At 41.2% G+C, this 20,941-nt stretch overlaps 1 protein-coding gene across 5 annotated transcripts; it reads right to left on the bottom strand.

The window, feature by feature from the left end:
- Positions 1-736: 736 nt before the first annotated feature.
- EOGT (EGF domain specific O-linked N-acetylglucosamine transferase) lies at positions 737-20,581 on the bottom strand. Of its 5 annotated transcripts, none has more exons than XM_074602779.1 (17): positions 20,518-20,581; positions 19,547-19,600; positions 18,497-18,723; positions 17,441-17,541; positions 16,786-16,894; positions 16,600-16,694; positions 15,397-15,501; positions 14,143-14,249; positions 12,244-12,347; positions 9,504-9,596; positions 8,666-8,737; positions 8,044-8,130; positions 6,839-6,907; positions 5,464-5,525; positions 4,367-4,486; positions 3,362-3,464; positions 737-2,983 (listed from the first exon to the last, which is right to left on the bottom strand). In XM_074602779.1, exons 3-17 carry the CDS (start codon positions 18,704-18,706, stop codon positions 2,837-2,839), a joined length of 1,584 nt encoding a protein of 527 aa, XP_074458880.1. In that variant the 5' UTR covers positions 18,707-18,723; positions 19,547-19,600; positions 20,518-20,581; the 3' UTR covers positions 737-2,836. The 5 variants fall into 5 exon arrangements, with proteins under 5 accessions (XP_074458880.1, XP_074458878.1, XP_074458879.1 ...); XM_074602777.1 differs by having other exon boundaries at positions 20,043-20,581; XM_074602778.1 differs by having other exon boundaries at positions 20,033-20,578.
- Positions 20,582-20,941: the final 360 nt, after the last annotated feature.

Raw genomic sequence — 20,941 nt, forward strand, 5'->3', positions numbered from 1 at the left:
TCTCATGGATTCCCTCAGTTCCCAAGCCAAGGCAGACTGAGATGGCCCAGACCCTCTTCGAGAAAGCCACAAGCCAGATGTTTGCTGTTGTCCAAATCCTCTCTCGGGATTTATCGGCAAAACCCCATTAATCCAACAGAACCTTCTTCTGCTGCCAAGATAGTTTTGTCATTTTTTTTGTAAAGCTAATCAACCAAAACAGTGTTTTCATCCCAGTAATATTAAGCCATAAAGGCTGAAGAATATGTTGGCCATCAACTGTCAACACTGCCCTCAAATTTGCTGAAACTGGTGAATGTTGGCAGGACGTTTTGCCCTTGGATTAAGTCCCCACAACCCCTCCTCCACCCACTCAGGCATATGTTTGACCACTTGTTTTAGCGACTCCCAACATCGCTTGAAAGAGAAGCTCCTCATCAGCTGCTTCTGTAGAGATTCAAGCACATGCCTGCATTCACACACTGGCTTCAACAGCATCATCCGCAGCCCAGAACGTTAAACGCATACAAATATTTTCCACAATCCACTCTTAAAATATCTGGCAACAAAAGCCATTGGTGCAAGGCAATGGCGTTCTCTCGGAATAATTCCCAGATAAATAAATCTGAATACCAGGTTTGAAACCTCAGAACATCAGGTTGCCATAGCAGGAAAAAGCAGACACATGTGACTATGCAATTAATAGTATTTAAAACATTTGCCTCTAAAACCTGGCAAACTATGACCAAAAATTTTACACCTTTTCAATTAGAAAACTTTTTATTAAAAAAAATTATCAGATATCTATGCACAGTTCATCGTTAAATGTCTTCTTTATTTTGAGTTGGTTGCATTTGAACTCAGACATTTTACTGACAACGTTTTATACATTTTTTTTCTTTAAAAATCCCACAAGGTAAAAAAAAAACAAACCCACACATACACCACATATACAGGAAACTGTATTTTTCAAAGGCGCTTTTTTTTTTCTTTTTTTCCCCCATGTCAAGAAGTGCAATTTCGCTTCTACGATTCTTTAAAGTAAAACAGTTTCATCCATCAGTAAAACAATACACTACACCAAGAATTGCACCAGATACCTTAATATATCTCATGTATCAGCTGTATCTCGCTTCTCCTATGCACTGGTTAAGGTCGTGAGAGATCTATATGAAAATTATGCTTACAGTAACTCATCTTTACCAGTATAGGCAGGTCAGTAAATGTACCTACACTCTGTGAAATTGCCTATGACTGTTGGAGAATGGAAGTCAATAATATCTACAATTACACCAGTGAAATGTTTACATTTACTGTAACCGTCTTACTTTTGCATACAACTGCGTGCTCTGCTCCAAGCCACTGAGACCTTATGATTGTACTGCAAGTCTATCATGGGAATACATTCTCAAAAAAATCCATAATTTAACATAGAATTCTGGTTTTTATCTCACTGAACGTGATTCTTCCACACATCGCTCTGGCCTCTGGCTCCAGTTAAGACAACAGAACTACTCCCTTTTTTTTCCCCCCCACCAGCATCAACGTATCAGCTCTGGGGAAAATTTCATAAAGAACTCTGCTTTGGCTTAGTATTTCCTTCACTGAAAACAGTGAATTACACTACTGGCTTTGGAGGGATTTTCAGAAGTTTTCTAGATTGATTCTTCCACATTTTGAGAAAACAAGAATATGAACAGGCTAGGCTTTTAATGACTCCAAAACCAAGGTTCCTCGTGACGTCATTTCCTTTCGGCTCCAGCTGAAAGACACCCTGTATATCTTATCATAAGATGTGTATTTTTTAATTTGTCATGAAAAACTAAAGTCCATTCCCTTTAGCATCCTTAAAAAGACTCGTTTTATTCCATTTTGCTGAGTTGTTCCATTGCAGAATGCTGGTTTATGTGAAAAAGTAGGAAATGCACAAATTACCTGAAGTTTTAAGTATTCACTTAGGAAAAGATTTACCTGCTTTGAGATAGAAGACTGAACTAAACCTACTGAGCAGACCCGTTACATTTTAGCATTTAAAACTACAAGAAGAGTCAAAGTTTATGTTTACGTGCACAATCATGAGACTCTGCTCTCCAACTTGAAAATGTTTTTAACTCGAGATATAAGTTTGCAGTGTCTGTTGAATCAAACAACAGAAGTTAAAGCTTGCTTAACCACTTCGTTCTTACGACCACTATTTTACAAAGAAAGATTTTCAAACCTAGGAAGAACAGAGGGACAAGCACAGCAATGACATGGGTGGTGATGGAAAGGAAATAACCGGCCATCCCAGCACCACTGCATCATGTAACTCGACTGCAAATGACACACTGGGCAGTGCCTTACAATAAGAAGGCGATTCCTGTTCAGACTTTTACTTACAGGTACAGGACTATAGTATAAAAGCATCCAGCTTCTTAAAAAAGGGGAACCGAGAAGCTCTGACAGGTCTAGGTCATCCCAGACTATACTGAAGCTGTAACCCTCTCCATCCTCTAGCACGTCCTCACATAATAGTAGGCATAAATTATTACAAGATTAGTATCTACCCCAGAAAACCCTATGTGAAATGGATGGACATATCTTTGTCTAGACAAGTATTTCAGAACTTGGAATACAAAAATACAGTGCAAAAAACCGTGAGAGTTCTGAAAAATAGTTTTTACATATCAAAAACTCCCAGAATTAAAGAGAGGGATTATAAAGATAAGGTATGGTGCTAAGAAGTGGTTTGTCAAGTTAATAATGGATTATTTCCCTCGTAGAGGTTTACGCATTTCACACCAGCATTTTGCTTTATGTTGTTACAATATTTTTATGGAGCATTATTTAAAAGTAATAATTCAGTCAGAAGTCTAATTTAGAATTCATCATGTTTTACCCTAAATGGCCACTTGGAATGCTGTGAAACATGATTTGCAGCCAGAAGCACCAAGTACATAAATTCTTCCACATCAAAGGAGTAGTTCGTAAATTTTGGATGTTCTCCCAGTGTTGGGTGGTGTCCCTAGAAGAATGAAATAAGGCCTTTTAAGACGGAAGAAAAAAAAAAAAACAACACCTCTCCCATTCGAGAAGCAAGAAAAAAATTGAGCATCTGCCATTTTAATTTATTATTCCTGATCCACTGATCCGCTCTGAGGCAAAAGAGTCAGCAAAAGAACTGCACAATAGCAATGTTATGGATTAATGGCCAATTAATTTAATTTCTCTTCTTCCCTCAGCCATTAATATCAAATGATTTCTTGCTCATAACAGGGAAGTTAATTTGGTCTAAAGAATGAAAATCATATTTTAATTATCAGAACACAGATAGGTAAAGCAAGCTAACCTTTAAATGCTTCAAGTTATAGCACCCCACCCTTCCCCCAGTGACCATCATTACCTGATCTTGAGGGAATACTTTATTCCTTTTTCGCCAAGTGATGTAGCGAATGCCTCTCAACCTTGCCAAATCCAAGTAACAACGTTCATCTTCACAATTGTATCTGTGGGCAGGCAGAAAAATCATATTTACCTACAGAGATTGTGCTGAAGTTTACCAGGGTGAAACAGGAAAAAAAACCCCAAAACTTCAGGCCAAAGTGTTTGTTGTCCAGTTCTAAGGCTCCAAAACCATGGACAAATTCTACTCCACCGAAAACAACAACAAGGGCTACCATCTGCTCCTAAGATGTGGCCTAGGAGGCAGTTTGAGGCACATCAGCACGTCAGGCATGCCCCGTCCAGCTGCAGCGGCTCTTGGGCAAGGGGTTCTGAACTTACTCGGAGACTGGACAAAACGCCCTCCAGCCACGAAGATGGGAGACTGGACTAGCTGGTCTTTAAAGGTCCCTTTCAACCCAAAGTATTCTGTGATTTTAAGACAGTAAGTTTAAAAGAAAGCTACCAGAGAAATTTAGGTAAAACAGAATGGACAGCTAAGCTTGGCCAACAAAGCTGGTGCTCATATCCTGAGCGCAGAAAGGAGTATGTAACTAACCTTCAGGGGGATCTTTAACACCCTGGACATACATCATATGTAATCAATTCACCTGGATCACCAAAATACTACTAAGTCTCAGACTCAGCAGCCAGAATCTGGCCAGCGAAGCTTTCTCTTTTTTTCCCATTTTCCCCAAGCAATTGCTGACCAGGCTGCTTTTTACTTATACCACAGCATCTTAAGAAATCACAGGCTAAACCTATATGATACAGTTACACTATATTTTATAATGAAAGCTTCCTCGCATTCGATTCCCAGAAGAGACTGTCAAAAATGAAGCCTAGACGAGGATGCAAGACAAACATTCCCTTGCTAGTGTTTGACTATGAAAGTGCTTCATTAACACATATCAACAGACATCAGCAGTTGTGGTATAAGAGGGGAAAGAGAGAGAAACAGACTTACAGTTCAAAAACAACAGCCCAGTCCGGTAGAAAGAGCAAATGGGTAAGCCCAGCTCCATGCATCCCAATGAATATATCAGAATTGTGGGTAATTCTCAATTGCTCCGAAAATTCAAGTTCCCTGCAGACAACAGAACAAAAATGGTGATGTGGCATGCCTATCCATCTCAGCAAGAATTAGTTACATGAAGAAAGCGCAAAATTAACTTAAGGGAATACTGAAAGGGAGAATTGATTTTTCAGGCAACAATGCTAAGAATCACAAATGCTGCAGCCAGCAATAACTCAGCATGGAATTAAAAGAAATGCAGACAGTTTTCAAAACTTCACAAGAGTCTGTTGGTTGGTTGGGTTTTTTTAACAAGTTAAAGTTTTTGTAAGTTTGAGGCTTTTTTACTTGCTGTTAAAAACAATTGCATCACCTCCTCAAAAAAAACCCCAAAAACCAAAAAACAACAAGACAACAACATAAAAGACCTAAACTGTTCTTAATGTAATGTAGAAGTATACAATTCCCGCAATTAAGATGTGGATATCGAAGCTGAACTTATGCATAGGGCATCAAGCAGAAATAAGGAGACCAGGCTTGTTTCAGCTCCTGGAACTGTTACTCTCTCCCATCCTTTGACTGTAAGCTCCAAATAAAGTATTCTTTTTAAATAACCAGGCGTTCCCTGAGCACACAAGGAAAGAATGGACTAAAGATACTTAATTGTAAGAGAAGACAGACAACTGGAAAAGGAAATTACAACAGGTTTCATTTGTGTACGAACAATTCATACGTTAAGAAGGAAGAGAATAACGTCCTCTCTGACCATTTGGAAGAGAGCAGAAAGAAAATGCCTTAAACTGCAACAAAGCAGTTTAAACTGCTTAAACTGCTGTAAGGGCAGACATCAGAGAAACCTTCTAACTATGACAACGGTGATGCTGCAGGATAACCGTGGAAGTCTGTAGTGCTGAATGGTACTACAAACAGTTTCAACAAGCATGGGAATTCTGGAAGTAGCACTTGGTCATGCTTTCAAAGTGGGAAATGACTGACAACAGCCACAGGCAGCATGAGATCACCCCAGTTTCTTCTACCAGCTTACGTACTTGTATTTGTAGTCTACCACTTTGACCTCCAACGTTGATACTGTTTTCAAAGCATTCACAAGCTAAGGAGAAAAATAAAAACACAATGATTAGGTATTCTCCTTCAACTAATTCCTCCCCTGCGCTCCTGATCATTTTACATGCTCCTCCTCCCCACCAGGGAATTACAATGAGTGAGACAAAACAAAGTGTCACTGCCATATAAAGGAGCAGTTCCCCTCCTTTTGTGCCTTCCCACCTAAGATACATCCATTATTCCCAGCAGAGCAACCCCTGGAGGGGAGACCTGGATCTCCTGCACTCTCACAGAGGCTACTGCTGACTTTACGTGCTCCAGCACACAATTCTAAACCACTCAAACTAGCAGGAGTTTTGCCAGGAATAGTGGGAAGATGTGGTTGGATTTCCAAGAGATACTCCAATACCTAAAGAAGCAAATTGGTAGCTAGAAGGATTTTCAAAAATACCTCACTAGGCCAGACTTCTACTCACATGAGAAGTGAAACCAGGTTAGAGCCTGGGCTTCTAACCTAAGAGGGCTTTTTCTAAGTCTCCAATCCATAGCCAGCAGTAGAGGGAGAAAGAGTGAAGTATTTTCTTTTACGAAAGCATAGTAAAGGTAAGATTGACTTCTCCCTTTCTGTCATGTGCTCATTACCAGAAAACACAGCACACGTAGCAGCACTAGGCGTGCGCTGTGGACAGCCTAGCAGATGAGGCACAAATACAGACATCTGCACTCCATCTATTCTGCCACTAAACTGTTGCATCAAACAAGCCTCAGTTTCTCCCTACACAAGGTGGAGGTGACAATGCCAATTCATTTTTGTCAGGCACTAACAGCTAAGAATAAAGACAGGTATGAAAACATTAGGTATTATCATTTTACCACAAGAGAAGCTACACCATAAGTCCACTAAGTTGCATGACTCAAAAGCGTGAATCAATATGAAAATTCATTAAGTTTTGAATGCACACACTCAGATAGAATAGCTTATGCATTTTAATCTGCAAGCATAACAAAGCTTTTTGTTAGAGTCTTCAACACTGGGGATGCTAGAAATAAAAGATAATTAGAAAGCGAAATAATTTAATTTTATCAGAAGCTCTGCAGCGTCTGTTTGTTAAGAGGAAATACTTTTAGTATTACATCTCTAATCTTCCACTGGTTTTTTAAAAAGGGCAGCAAGGTTCAGTGTCTGGCGTACAGAAAAAAAGACCGGCTAGAAGACATATTAGAAGAAATTAATATTAGCACTGAACATATTTGTCCGAGATTTGCCAGCAGATAGATGTCTCGGCTGTACCTGAAAAAAAAAAAAATCAAGTAAATGAGCAAAATTTAAATTTGTTTTAAAAATAAAAAGGACCACACCTCATTCTGGTTTAATATTTTCCGGTAATCTGTACTGCGTGCAAGTATTGTGACTCGAATTTTCCCATCCTAAAAAGAAAGAAGCAGCAGTGTATTAGCTATGAGGCAGACCTCACCAAAATAAAAACCAAAACAAAACCCTTCCATGTTTACTTTTGGCATTTTTTTGAGCAACTAAATATGTTCCTTCCCCGTGTAATAGATGATGTAACCACCTTAAAATTCACATCATATTTTCCAACAGATTAAAAGTGTCAAAAACTTTGTGAAAGTCCAATAACAAAGAATAAAACATTTTCTGAAATATCTATTTTATTCAGTACAAAAGAGCCTTTGTGTTACACATTATATGGCAGTTTTTGAAAGCAGGAAAGCAGCTTTCAGGATGGCTTGTGCACAAGATCCTTGAAAAAAAATATTTTACTTCTACAACAGTTCCTCCTTTTACCTCTTTAAATTAATTGGACTCACAGGGGTAAGTGTTCCAAGTGACATAAAGAGATTTAACTGCATGACTCCCATTAGTGTCAGCGGGAGAGGCATAACTAAATGCCTGTGCAGTGCTTTGAACGTGTGCCCCTCAGCGATAATATGTAGGCTACTCTCTAGCAAATACTTCAAGAAGCCCAGAACTGCCGTATCCATCAATGCAGCCATTGCAACAATTTGCAGCGTGTACAACAGAGAAGCCCAGGGCCAGACAGATGGTACCGGGCAAGGATCGGAAGGACGAGATCCAATCATTTCCTCCTCTGATCTGAGCTCCGCGGTACCTATGAGGACTGATAAAGAGCAAGCACTGCATTGTGCTGTGGGATCCCCTCTGCTGCACCCAAGGACAGCACCTTGTCAGCATGCTCCAGAAGAGACCATGCACCATGTATCTTGCTTAACTAGGAAGCACACAAAGGCCTTGAGCAAAGAGAATGGAGATGGGGAAAGCAATCCTAGCATTGGAAGGAGGATGTTCTAAAGGCTGTCCCATGGAAATAAGACAGGACAACTCTCACAAACATATACAAATGTTTGCTGAAGGCCTTTATAGAACAGGCTGATTTATTGGGGAAAAAAATCCCAAGCATCACAGCAAAGGACAAAAAGCGCATGATACGCCCTTATTCCGTACTGGGTCCAGCTTGCTAATGCTGTTTCTCTGGTAAGAGCCGTCAGCTCCATATTACAACTTTATTATTCAGTTATCATACCTTGGGTCCTTCTTGTGTGATATTTAATCTGTGTAACACATGCTGAGAAAATGCTCTAAATAGCCCTGTACCGTGACAGCCAGAGATCTGAAATTTAAAAAGTAGCTGTTAATACAAAAAGTTATTTTGCTCAGAAAACCTCTCTTTATGATCAGTCTTTTGCCATTCTTGTGGAACAAAAGCCTAGTATCATGCACTGTGCTAAACATGTCACTATTCACTGCAACACAAGTGGCACTTTCATTTAGAAAGAAATATAACACTCTAGAGTATTACAGCCTGAATGCATGAGCTAATACCCTGGAGAAAGCCCGTCATGTACAAGCTCTTGTGCTCTGCAAAAATACCAGGAAGTTCACAGTGCCCACCCATTAAAGAGGAATAATATGCGTCTCAAGAGCTGTGACACAGGAGATTGCACACAACCCGTTACTATCAACCAGCCAAAGTAACTTCAAAATCCTAATCTTTAGGGAAGACCATTTCATTTGGAGTTGCATAGACCTTCAACGCAGTACATTTCACGATAACTCAGCTAGATAGTTGAGATATTCTTTAGCTCAGATTTTATACTGTCACACACACATCTACTTAACACAGTGGATGGATAAAAAGGACTTACCAATGGTGTGTTATAGAACAAGCCATATCGCATTCGAGGCAGTAATGAGAAGACTGCTTCTTTAAAGCATACCTGCAAAGGAAGATCACAAGAAGTTACACTGCACTGCTACCTTCCGCTGGCACATCCCCTGCTCATTCAGTGAGATCACTGCTTATAATGAGCTAGCAATTACACACTCCTGTCAAGAACATCCTCACTTCCTTGACGGCGCAAATGAATAGAACAAAGACAATCCTGATCGCAAAAGAGCTCTCACTTCGGATGCTACAGTGCAAGTGCAGGAAGAGGTAAAAAAAAAACACCCCCAAAACGGAACAAACAAGAACTAAATAGAAGAAAACCAGTCAGAGAGTAGAGAGTTTAAGACAGGCTTTAAGGGATATAAGAGACTAAAATGAGCTCTGAATGAATGGGTACATATTTTGGTAGGAGTAACTTTTTTTTTTTTTTTTTAAATGATGAGCAGCAGGTGTCCTAACAGTTGCAGGGGAAGATAAACACCTCAGTAGGAGCCAGAAGACTTAGAAAGACAGTGACATTTAAAAAACCCTTAACTTTAGTAGTAGGTCCTGCAGAAGAGAAATCAATACATAAATACCACCTCTCATAAGACACAAAAGTTAGGTCCATCTATATAAAGCATAGACACACCACAGAATTAGGTTACAGCTCTGTCTCTTGTTTGCAAGGTAGAATACTCACATTACACAAATTAAACATGCATGGAAAATATCAATGCTTTCCCCTGAAACACCCATATCCACAAGCAGCTTGAGAAGCTGTCACATTTGCTACCTAATGACTACAAATTAAATCAAAATATAAAATTCCATACCCTTTTAGAGTCAAAGGTTTTCAAGTGTATTATTTCATAGTCAGTAAATACCTTCCATGTCTCACTGAACAGATCACCATAGCCATAGGAGCTCTAGGAGGAAAGGAAAAAAACACAAGGGCATAACGATTACAGAAATGCATATAAAAACTCTTTTCATGGTTTACAAGTTCTGTATATGAGTTTTAATACACAGTTCATATGCGGTGGAGATGATGACCTCCACAGGACCTAAGACAGCCTAGCACAGAACACAGACATTACAGAACACCAAACCCTGTGTTTACAATGGCAGTTAACTCAAATTGCCTGTCAGTAGTTAATTTTTAATAAAGCAGTTCTATAAATTAGCAATCTATACAAGTTCTTCAGCAGTAGATTAGAATTTCTGAGTTAGAAGCAAGGAGTACGTAATACTTTCCCCAGAGACAACAGAACATAAATTTGAAGTAACAGAAACATTGGGATGGTAGAAGGTTTGAACCTCGACTCCTGAGACTAAAAAACCACCTGGGAGTTCAAACGCAGCAGTAATGTTTGAAGTAAAAAGTCACAACAAGCCTGTTTCATATTTGCCTCTTTTGGGATCATCGCTTGCATGTTGCACGTGTATCACAAATTGAAGGCAATGATCTGATTTGATAGAAGAAACAGCCAGGAAACTATGTTTTGCATTACTTTGACAAGCTACCAAGGCATTTCTCTACAGGGCAGTATAAAAAGCTTCCCCCTTTGCAGCAATGCTCTATGGAACCTTTTAAAAACCATGGACCCCCTAAAACATTGGCCTAGCAGCAGGGGCGCTTGCCTCCGAATTTGTAACATTTCCTACACACGTGAGGGCTAAGTCACCATCTCGTGCTCTTTGAATGCAATTAAATGGGACCTCAGTAGCCCTGGTGCAGATTCTCACTTAAAGCTTCCTTTTGACTCTGGAGCTGGTTCACGCTGCTCAGACAGTTATATGGAAACATTCTCAACAAGAAATTTTGAAAATAAGACTACAAGTGACTGCAGAAGAGAGCGGATATCTAGTGAAATGTAAAAGAATCTACAGGGCACCAGATTTCCTTCAGCTGAAGGGGTGCTTCCTTCCCCTTCTTCTGCCATTAAGTTTTAATGAATTTTACGATCCATGCTGCTTTCTGGCCATCTATATTACAAGAACTGCTCTTCCAGATTAGAAGAGAGAGCTGATCTTCAAAGCTGGAAGTACTACTTTCTAACCCTATCTGTTCTCCTTAAAAGTGCTTTATAAACATTGCTTTCCTGCATTTGCAGAGACAGTCTGCAAATCAACACCCAGTGGATTTCCTACTCATTTTCTGCTTTGTTTAACCTACATCTAAGGGCATTACTGTTTAATAAGACCTGTGCACTGATTCTACAGTAGCTAGAAAGTATGGACAAATCTAATTACATCAAGGGGGGGAAAAAAAAAAAAAAAAAGAGAATGACTAATAAGCTCAAGTCCATCTTTCAATCAGCACAGACAGTTCATCAGCAGTTAGTTGGTGCCATCATCTGGTTGTATATGGTAACGAACACAAGCAGACTGAGCGGTTAAGACCCATTTAAAATGACAGTACTGTGACAGTACTTACTTTGAATGGTACAGTTGAGAGAGTTACGTGGTTCAACAACACGATATAAGACAAAGAGCCGCTTTTCAAAGTAATTTACAATACTGACACACCTGATCTTTCCAGAAAGCCATCAGAGCTAGATTAACAGGCCCCTGTATAACATCTAAGAGATCTTGCTTATCTGGAAGGCATTTTAGCTTTCAAAGTGTAAGAGAACTAGAAATAAAGAGTCTCTTCTAGCCAAAGAGGTTTTGCATTAAATACCAAGCAAGGGATATTTGCAGTTCTTTGTTGAATATTAGTTGTCCTAGCAGTAAATACTCAGAAAGAAAACGCAGTATTTTATGAGAATAAGACATGGGACAGTATCATAGTCAAGAACTGTGTTATTTCTGGACCTGATTATACATGTTATCTGGCATATTACAAATTGCCTCGTTTTTCGTTATTTAGTTTAACACTTTCCAACACAACATAAACATTGGCCCGTAAAACTAATATTACTCTTAAACACAGTAATGGTTTCACCTCAGCAGTACAGCAGAAACAGCCCCACTTAAAAACTTGTTTTATATGTCATTGTGGCATTCTAAGAGGTGACTGCGAGTAATAACTGCAAGAAGGCAATTTAAGGGCATTAAGTATTACACTCTGTTTTGACATATTCTCTGATAGAACAGATTCTACAATATCTAAGGATTTTATTTAGTTGTTTTCTTTATTACAGGGTGCACATTACTGATTTAGAAGGATATAAGGCTGCATTTCTTTTTAAATCTAGAAGAAACAGTTTTGAGTAAATCTACTTCAATATTATCAGAGAAAAAAGTCTACAGAAAACAGCATTAAATGTTCTAATGCTACGTATTAGAAATACAGATCATGTTATTTTTGAGATCACACCAAAAAAATGCATGATTATGTACTAGCAAAAGATGAGCTAGGGAATAGCGTTCAAACAGCATATGGTTTATCGTAGAAAATCTGTTTCCTAACTATTGCTCATGCACCTGTATTAACAGGATCCAAAAACTTATCAGTTCCACATGGCGAAGCCCACAAGAAAGCTAAGGATTGGCTACTGCAAGCTTCAGAGTCTCTATAAAGCAGAAATACAACCCATTAGAAACATGTTAAAAGCACAGCAGACTTACAGTGTCCCACATGACTATGTTGACATCAGTACTGAAGGAATTATTGATATGCTGGGTAATATAAAGATTGACGAAATCACAGAAGTGATGGTACATATTAACACCTGGGAAAGAAAGAATTGTTAGCGAAATACTACATTACTCACTTCACTTTTTATTGGTTCATGCATTTTTTCCGTAGTAGTGTCCTGCATTTTATATTAGTTTTCCCCTGCTTCTGACTGAACATTTCTTATACACCCTAAAAAAGCAAACCTTTAAAGGGAAGGAATCAAGATAAGAAATCTGAAGTAAAACATGCTTTTAAGAATTTCAGAGAAATCAGAAGAGCAGCTAAAAGACAGCATAAGAAAGAGGTAAGTTTCATGTGCTATTTCTCATTAGAGTCTGCAGCTGCTTTCTGAAGTGTACAAAAGCAACAACTGCTTTACCGATAGCTAGTTAGACATAAAGGAAACATTAAAAACAGGCCTTCGGCACTGATCTTTGTTCTGCTTTAGTAGGGTTAAGGGAAGCTCTGTCTGCAGGACTACAAGACAGAACTTGTACTTGCACATGAGCCAAAGCCTCAGTAATCCCTCAGGTTTTCTGTCTCGGAGCGTTCTTGTTCATTCTTGGTTTCTTAAGCTAATACCTTAAGACCAAGGTGCATAAAGAAGTACCATGAAACAAAGGAGGTAACTTAGTCCAGTTTCCTTGCTAGTGAAGACCGGATCCGTGTTTTGGAACCATGTGTGCACAAGCCCGTGTTTCTAAGCTTCTGACCAGCAAAAGCCGTCATGATAGGAACTGGCTGCCAGGCTTTCTGTACTGCTCAAACAGCAATTTTCCCCACCTCCCCTAAAACAAAGGAGCTGGACAAAATCTCCTCATGAGCCACAGCTAGACCACGCTGCTCAACAGTACAGACTGACAGCACAGCAACTCTTCCACGGTACCGGTTATGGGGTCTGCAACGACTTTGCTTAAAATATAAGACACTGGCCTGCAGGGGAAGAGGGGCAACACAGTCTACAGTTGCAGTCTCTCACACGGTCAGAGCACAGCAGACAACTATCCAGTTTAAACCACAGCTCACCCCACAGCAGCTTGTCTGTGTGGCTACAACCCGAACACCCCCTTCCATTAACATTTGTCTGCAAAATAAGCTGCATGAACAAAAAGATTCGTGAACTTCAAAAAATGTCCGATACCACTGGCTGATTCATGAAGATGCTTAGGTGCTGCCCCTCTCGTGAATTTTGGTATAGTGCTGCACAGCATTCACCACAGCTCTCTGTAGTGAGATAGCTAATTTCTTTCTTTCTAGCCTTTCACCTAAATTTGAAACTTTAAGATTGAAACAGGATTGCTTTTAGGTTTGTGTGTTTTGGCATTTCTGGGGTGGGTAAGGGGAAGTATTTTAATCAACTATCAGAATTTATTCCCTTGAACACCCCGCTTCCTCTTCCATATCATTCAATACACATAGAATCCTCAATTACTGAACACATACTACAAGACAGTATACTATACTTTGTGCTTCATGGAATGAAAACTCATCCAGAAACAGCCAAAATCAAAGATTCTGTACAGAAGAGTCTTCGGAACAAGCTCAAAGACTCTGTCAAAACACAGTCAAGACTCAATGACTGTGCTAAACGAGTTGCAGGATTTTTTTTCTAATTTATTTACTTATTATCTCTGGCAACACGTAAGGATTTAAATGTAGGTTTCCAAGTTGATGAAGAGAACTACAGAAAAAAGGAATTGAAAAGTCACATCATTTTTCAATAATAAAAATATATTACAAGTGAACTTGACCATCACAAAGGCATAAGGTAGATGGGCAAGCTGGATATGAGGTCTTTTTACTGCAGTACTGTAGGATAAAAAAAAATGAATAAAGATACTAATTACCTGCATCTAATTTCATGAAGTATGTTGGCTTTTCAATAACAATGTCACACTTCCCATCTTCCAGGGGTCTGAAGTTTAATGCAGTAAATGTCTGGAGTTCTGCAAACCTACAAAGATTCAATCACACAGAACATGCTTTGTCATTAACACGCTTAAACAAACGTACTTCATACATCTAAGATTTAGTAACTGTTCAGCCAGTCCATTTGATTTAACAGGACTGCTGAAAACTGATAAGAGTCTGACAATTAAAATGATTTGAAATTGTAATGGAAGGTTCTTCAGGTTATGAGCTTCAAGAGGTTAACCACCACCTTTGATCTCAGGAGCAAACAGCATCTTTGATCTACAAATCAAGGAAGCAGAGATGTAACAAAGAGCCTTAGAGCCTAGATCTGTGGGTCTAACCAACTTGATCTGCATTGCCAAAGACATTTCAGCAAGATCTTCATGCTTTGGTCACAATAATGAGTGCAGATACAATATTTATTATTCATGGATCTAAACAAGGACGAGCAGTTGAGATGACAAGAGCAGGTAGAGAAGAAAAGTCTCTTCCTATTCTGCAGCTATTCTTAACTGAAATTGACCATCACTGCAAAATGAGGAAAAAAAAAAAAGAAAACAAGAGAAAACTGAATTCTTATATGGACCTTAATGGCTCCAATTCCTTCACGTTTCATCAATTAACTGGCAATGAAGCTTTGAAGTGCTAACATGCAACCCATGATACTTAATTGGCTACCACAAACCACCTTCTGCACCTCCTACTCAGCCTGTAGACGGTTGCCCATTTCACATTCCAAACACAGGCTCCCTGGGAACACCATATGATAACCATATATCCAGATCAGTTGTTGCATTAGCCCCAAGATCACCAAGGACTCTGTGAACTAAGACACAAGTGCAAACTTTAAGGCATTTCACAACAGAACAATTCTCTCCTCCTATCAGGCATACAACTGGCATCTTGTCCAGAAAACACCTGAAGGTTAGAACTTCAAGTTAGAAGACATTTTCAGATCTTTTGCTGCCGTAAATCAGGCAGTACACAATTACACATAGCATAGTTCAGAACATTCTGCATAGATGTAATTACCAGAGGTACCTTACACGAACTCTCAAATTGACCTTAGAAAGGAGCAACTACTCCCCCAGTATGAAATTCCCTACACACAGCTGCTAGTGCCAATGACAAAAACATAAAAGAATTAGTAAGTGGACTTGGAAGCAGCCTTGACAAGTGATTCTTACCAAGACTGCAACGGGCTCTTGCGTTGACCTTCAGACAAAAACGCTTGAACGTCAAGGGTGCAATGACCTCCAATTTCTCCCTTCTGTAAAAAGTCTTCTTTGAATCTAATGCAAATTAGTAAAAGTCTATCAGCTTTTGTGCAACAGTGCTACAAGTGCTCTGCAATCTTGATTACATACTCAAGCCAGTGCTAGTCAGTCTCACCCAGCAAGGTACTTCATACATATTTAAAACCTGAGTATTTTCTTCAGCATAAATCAAGTATTTACCACAATTCCCAAATAAAGACGGTGGTGACCTTGGAGTTCCACACATCAATTTAGAAAACAGCACTAATCCAACCAGAATGTTATTAGGAACCATTCTCACATACCCAAATGAGTAATTTGATTAGATTTTGCTACATGATTACTTACAGGAGCATCATTAGTTAGGATTTTTCTTTGTTTAATAACAATTTCTCACTGAAATTCACAACCCAAGAATTTTATACAACATATGAAGAGTAAGATGCAAGAACCAGTTTCATGAAAACAAATTGCCAACTAAAAGCACCATCTAAATTCGCTTTTAGGATAGGCTGAGAAGATGACAAAACCCATTCTGAAGAGTATCAGCATCACAGTCATGAAGCAGCTCTTTTCAAGTCAGGTGCCCAAGACACTGACTTCAAAGATAAGGCAGAAGGAAAAATGAGTGATGCCAGCATTAGTGGTATGGGGTTTTTTTACCCATTTTTCCAATACGTAGCATCTTGTGATGTGGGAGATCCAGGTTCAGATCTCTCTTCAGTCTCACTGTATCTAAAAATGCAGTTCCTGGTTCTGGTATAAAGGCACCTAGCACAGGAAGGGTCTTCCTGGCACCTCATACAAAAATAATTCTACTTTGCACAACACCTGATCAAGAAAGGATATGACTGAAAACACAGGAAAATATTCCTCTCTTCCTCCAGAAGGGAGGATTTCAATCACCCATCATCACTCCATAAAACTGAGAGTTTAGCTTTTCAAGTAAACCTGTACTGCTGACAGCAGCAGCAGACAGCAATCAAGAGGTGTCAATCTCAACAGGATATCAGCAACAAGCCTCTGATCACAGTAAAGCCCATGGCAACAAGCACATCAGCTTTGTTAAACAAATTCTGAAGTCCTTTTCCCTGCCATCCCTTGGTTTTACTATAACATAAGCAAAACAGAGACCTGTCATGGTTTCTCTTTACAGTTCGTAAATCAATGTACAAGTTCGTTGCTCTGCAATGCTGAAGGTACTGAGAACAGGACAGAGATGAATCTCCCTGGTAAGAAAAGAACAAGTAGGATTTTGTCAATAACAAAAATTATGTTTAAGAACAAGTGGAAAGTATCATATCTATCAGAAATACCTACTGTTACTGCAGGCTTACAATGGGTTTTCATTTCATTGAGCCTCTCTCGAATGTAACCAAAGTCAGCTTGTTTCCAGAATATCTGTTGAGCTGTCTCAATGTCACTTGCCCTGATGTACAAAGGAAAAAAAAAAAAATAAAATCAAGGTCTATTGCTAAATTCTAGTAATAACTTTAACAGATAACATTTTTTCCACTGAAAGTGGAACAGAAGAGCCAGCCTGTTACTCTTTGACATTTGAGATGCAAAACAGGAAGCAACTTATCAGCTGCATGTAAGTGAAAACATCAATGACAATTTAAAGCTATTCTCCCGTAAAAGGGTATAAATCTTTTTTAACATTTTTTCCTCTGTTTTTTAAAGCTAAGAAAGGAAATCCAGAGTTATTTTAGGAACCTGAATTCAAAGCTAAACCAGAATAATGAAAACGTTGTGGCAGGAAGCATTTCAAGCAGCATTTTCTTCCTTAAAAAGTCAAATTTTTAAAATCATGTTGAAAGATGTAAGTTATCTATAAAAACACACATATCTCCACAAAGAATCATCCTTTAAACTCTAAATATCACAATAATGTTAACTTCACAGCTAATAGGAAAGTGAGCACCATACCCTTTTTTTAACATACTGTACTGTATACATTTTAAATGAAACTTACCATCCAGTTTCAACATAATCACACACTGGGTAACTGAATCTGTAATCTGATTTGCAAGATTTCTCATAACCCCAGCAGGATCTTAGTTTCTTCAAGTATTTCTGTAACACAGAATAGCTGAATCAAGTTATGCAACAGCAAAATGGGAAATGGCTTTAGTTAGTTGTTAGCTTATAAACCACCTCTTGATAATAAATCTTGCATTAAAGGCTTTTGGTTTGGTCTGTTTTCAAAGAGAGCTTCAGAAATAACACACAACAGAGGCTGCAAAGAGGACACGCATGCACAGCAACGCTATCCTTGTCTTTAAGATGTCTGTTCCAGGACAACCACTTTTCCTGACCCACTGAGTAGGATTCCAAAATTTTAACATCGTTAACAGACATAGGTAACAAAGCTAAGTTCACACAAAGCACAGTGCACCAAGCTCCAGGCTGAGTGTACCACTGCTCCCCAGGCAAATCTAGAAGCATCAGCTTCTGCAGTGCTGTAGAGAGACAGAGAAAAGAGAGCACAGGTCCCGCTCCCAGCCCTACAAAGCGGCTCCTGAGAGACAGGAGAATTGCTCCCGAGCCACGTATGGCCCAGATCCTCAGGTTCACAGTCCCTGCTTCAGGTGAATGAATTACATGCAACCACAGGATAAGATTAAATCAGCATTTCATTGATTTGCCTACACTCTTGGCACTTCCACAAACGTACTACTACTGCATGGTAAATATCACAGGTCTAGAAACTCCTAACTGTACTTCGGACAAACACCTTTCACATGCACAACAGTCATTCAGATTAAGACCATCATTTCAGCTCTGTAACAATTAGAAGGGGGCGGGGGAAAAACGTTGCAAACCAGTACGTTAAAAATATAGTCTTGTAACAGCATCAGATTCAGGGAGAGCCCTATACAACTATTTCAAAAGCAGCAATTCCAATTCCCAGTGGAACCGACTCACCAGCAAGGAGACCAATTCATTACCATCTTTAACTGCTACAACTCCAAAAATAAACCACCCCAACATTACATTTGAACAAAGAAACAAACAAAAATAAACCTACTTTATATGGGCAATGAGAGTCCTGCTTACAGACGCCAGCAATATGCTGGTTATTGTGCAGAAAGTACGGAATATGCTCATCTGGCAAGTTGAGTGCTTTGTAGCTATATAACGGCTCTTCTGGAATGTTTTTGAATTCAGTAAGATTTTCAGCTTGGGAATTAGCCAGAATTTCTTGCAGTAGCAATCCAAACGCAAGCAACATGAACATGGCAACCTATGAGTTCTCTACTTAGATAAAAAAAAGGGAAAAAAAAAAAGACACTTAACGTATCTCCAGCATAGCACATTTCAAGCATAATAGACAATATTCAGCCAAAGTCAATCATATACTCAAAGAATTTGTATTTGTACTGGTGTGGTTTCTTTTTCCTATGAAAAATAAACTCTCACTGAGAGACTAGACTGTACAACCTCAGGATTATCTTTGAATCATTACTCATTGAGGGTTATTACGCCCTACCAACTCACAGTCAAACTAAAATGGGTGTGTTTACTTTAGCTAAATCCCAAGGGATCCTGAGAGTTCAAATGTGGAAACGAAGCATGGAGCATATAATAACCAGACAGCGGGGAGAAAATGTAGAAGTATTGTGGGGGGAGGGGTGAGAAGAGGAAGAATTTTAGTTTAAAAATATGTATTAAAAAAAAAAAAAACAAAAAGCATTTGGAAGAAACTAATCATTAGCTGAAGGAAAACTACGCGGCCATAAATAAGTGGTCTAACTTAAGTCTGTTTGAGGATGCTTGTTTTTAGTAGTTAACATCATGTTAAAGAAACTTTGAATACTGAATTATGTACTTAAAATTAACTACAGGCCCACGCATATCTATATACTCCACGGCAAACTGGATGCCTTTCTGGTAACACAGCCTTCCCAGCAAACACCCCTGCTTGGAACCATTAAACTTCCCGAGGGGAAAAAAAAAAAAAAAATTATGGATGGCCTGTATCTAAAAATCCTTTTTTGGCATTATAATTTGCCAAAATTTGCATGCCTGCTTGCAACCAAAGCCTTTAGCAATATTCCTACAATACAAGTAGTTTTACCTGTTTAGTTTGAGGAGAACTGCTTCAGATTTCCCAAGTTCCCAAACCTAGAGGCTGGGGGGGAGGAAAGCGGAGTTAAACAGGTCCTGCCGAAGGCGGCTTCCTCAGCAACTTCTTGAGGAACCTTCACAGGAATGAGAGCAACCTTCCAACAGCCCGGCAGCCTTCCTGACCAGCCTGGGGGCTGGGATCGAGCAAGACAGCACTTCCCTTTTCCTACCCCATCCCCATCCCGAACGCCTCAGGGCCCTGCGGTGCCCGGCTCCCCAGAACGGCGTCACCCCTCACCCTGACTGAGAGACGGTCACTTCGGGAAGGCTCCCGACGCCCACCGCCATGCCTGAACCAGCGCCATGCCCACACTGGACCCACAGCCGGACTCGGTGCCTGGCCCACTCCGGCCAAACCGGACCCACCCAGGCCCACGGCTCGCCCCGTGAGGCGCCGCCCCCCGCCGCCGCCGCTCGCCCACGCCGGGCGCCTCACCTCAGCTCACCTCAGCTCAGCCCCGCCGGCCCCGGGGAGCCCCACGGCCCATGGGACCGGCCGCTCCTCCCGTTACGCGCTCGCCGACGGCCTTAATCCTCATGCCGCCGCCGCGGCAGCTGGCGGCCGTGCGGAGAGAGGCGGGGGAAAGAGCGCCCGGCCCGGGCTCCTCCGTGAGAGGGCTGCGCCCGCCCCTCCTTCACACCCGCAGGGAGCGGAGCGGGGCGGGCGGCGCCGCCACACCCCGACCCGTCCCCCGCAGCGGGGAGCGAGCGCGGCCTGAGGAGAGGGCTACCGCCGCCGGGCCCGCCCCACCTGGAGGCGGCGGGAAAGGAGGGAGGAGCCCGGCCGGGCCGGGCCGGCGGCGCCGCTCGCCGGAAACCGGGCGCGCGTCGGCCTCTGCCGCCGCTTCTTTCTCAGCGCCCCATCAGGTGGAGACGCGGCGGAGGGAGGCTGCGGCCGCCCGGGGCCGGGCCGTGCGGTACCTGCGGTAGCGGGGGCGGGCGGGCTGCCCCCCTCCTTCTGCTGCTGCCGCCGCCGCCTCGCACCGGGACGCGGAGGAAAAAGGCCTTTTCCTGCCGCCGCCCCGCAGGAAGCGCAGCCTCCGGGCACCCCATTGTTCGGGGCGGCCCCCCCGGGCGGAGCGGAGAGGTTCCTTAATCCTCCCGGTCAGGCTGCCGGCATCGCCCCTACGCGGCCTCGACGGGCGACACGCAGCCTCTATCGCGGGTTTTTTTACACAATTCCCGCTTCTTCCAGCGCCGCGGGGGCGGGGGGCACCAACCCTCGGCTCCTTTGGTCCTTCCCCCGCAGGGAAGAGCCCTTCTCCCCTCCTTGACAGGTGACAGACTGCCGGGAGAGCCGCGGGGGGGGCGCTGACACCACATCAACCAGCCCTTGTACTTGAAT

Source organism: Larus michahellis, chromosome 10 (genome assembly GCF_964199755.1).
Source record: "Larus michahellis chromosome 10, bLarMic1.1, whole genome shotgun sequence".
NCBI lineage: Eukaryota > Metazoa > Chordata > Aves > Charadriiformes > Laridae > Larus > Larus michahellis.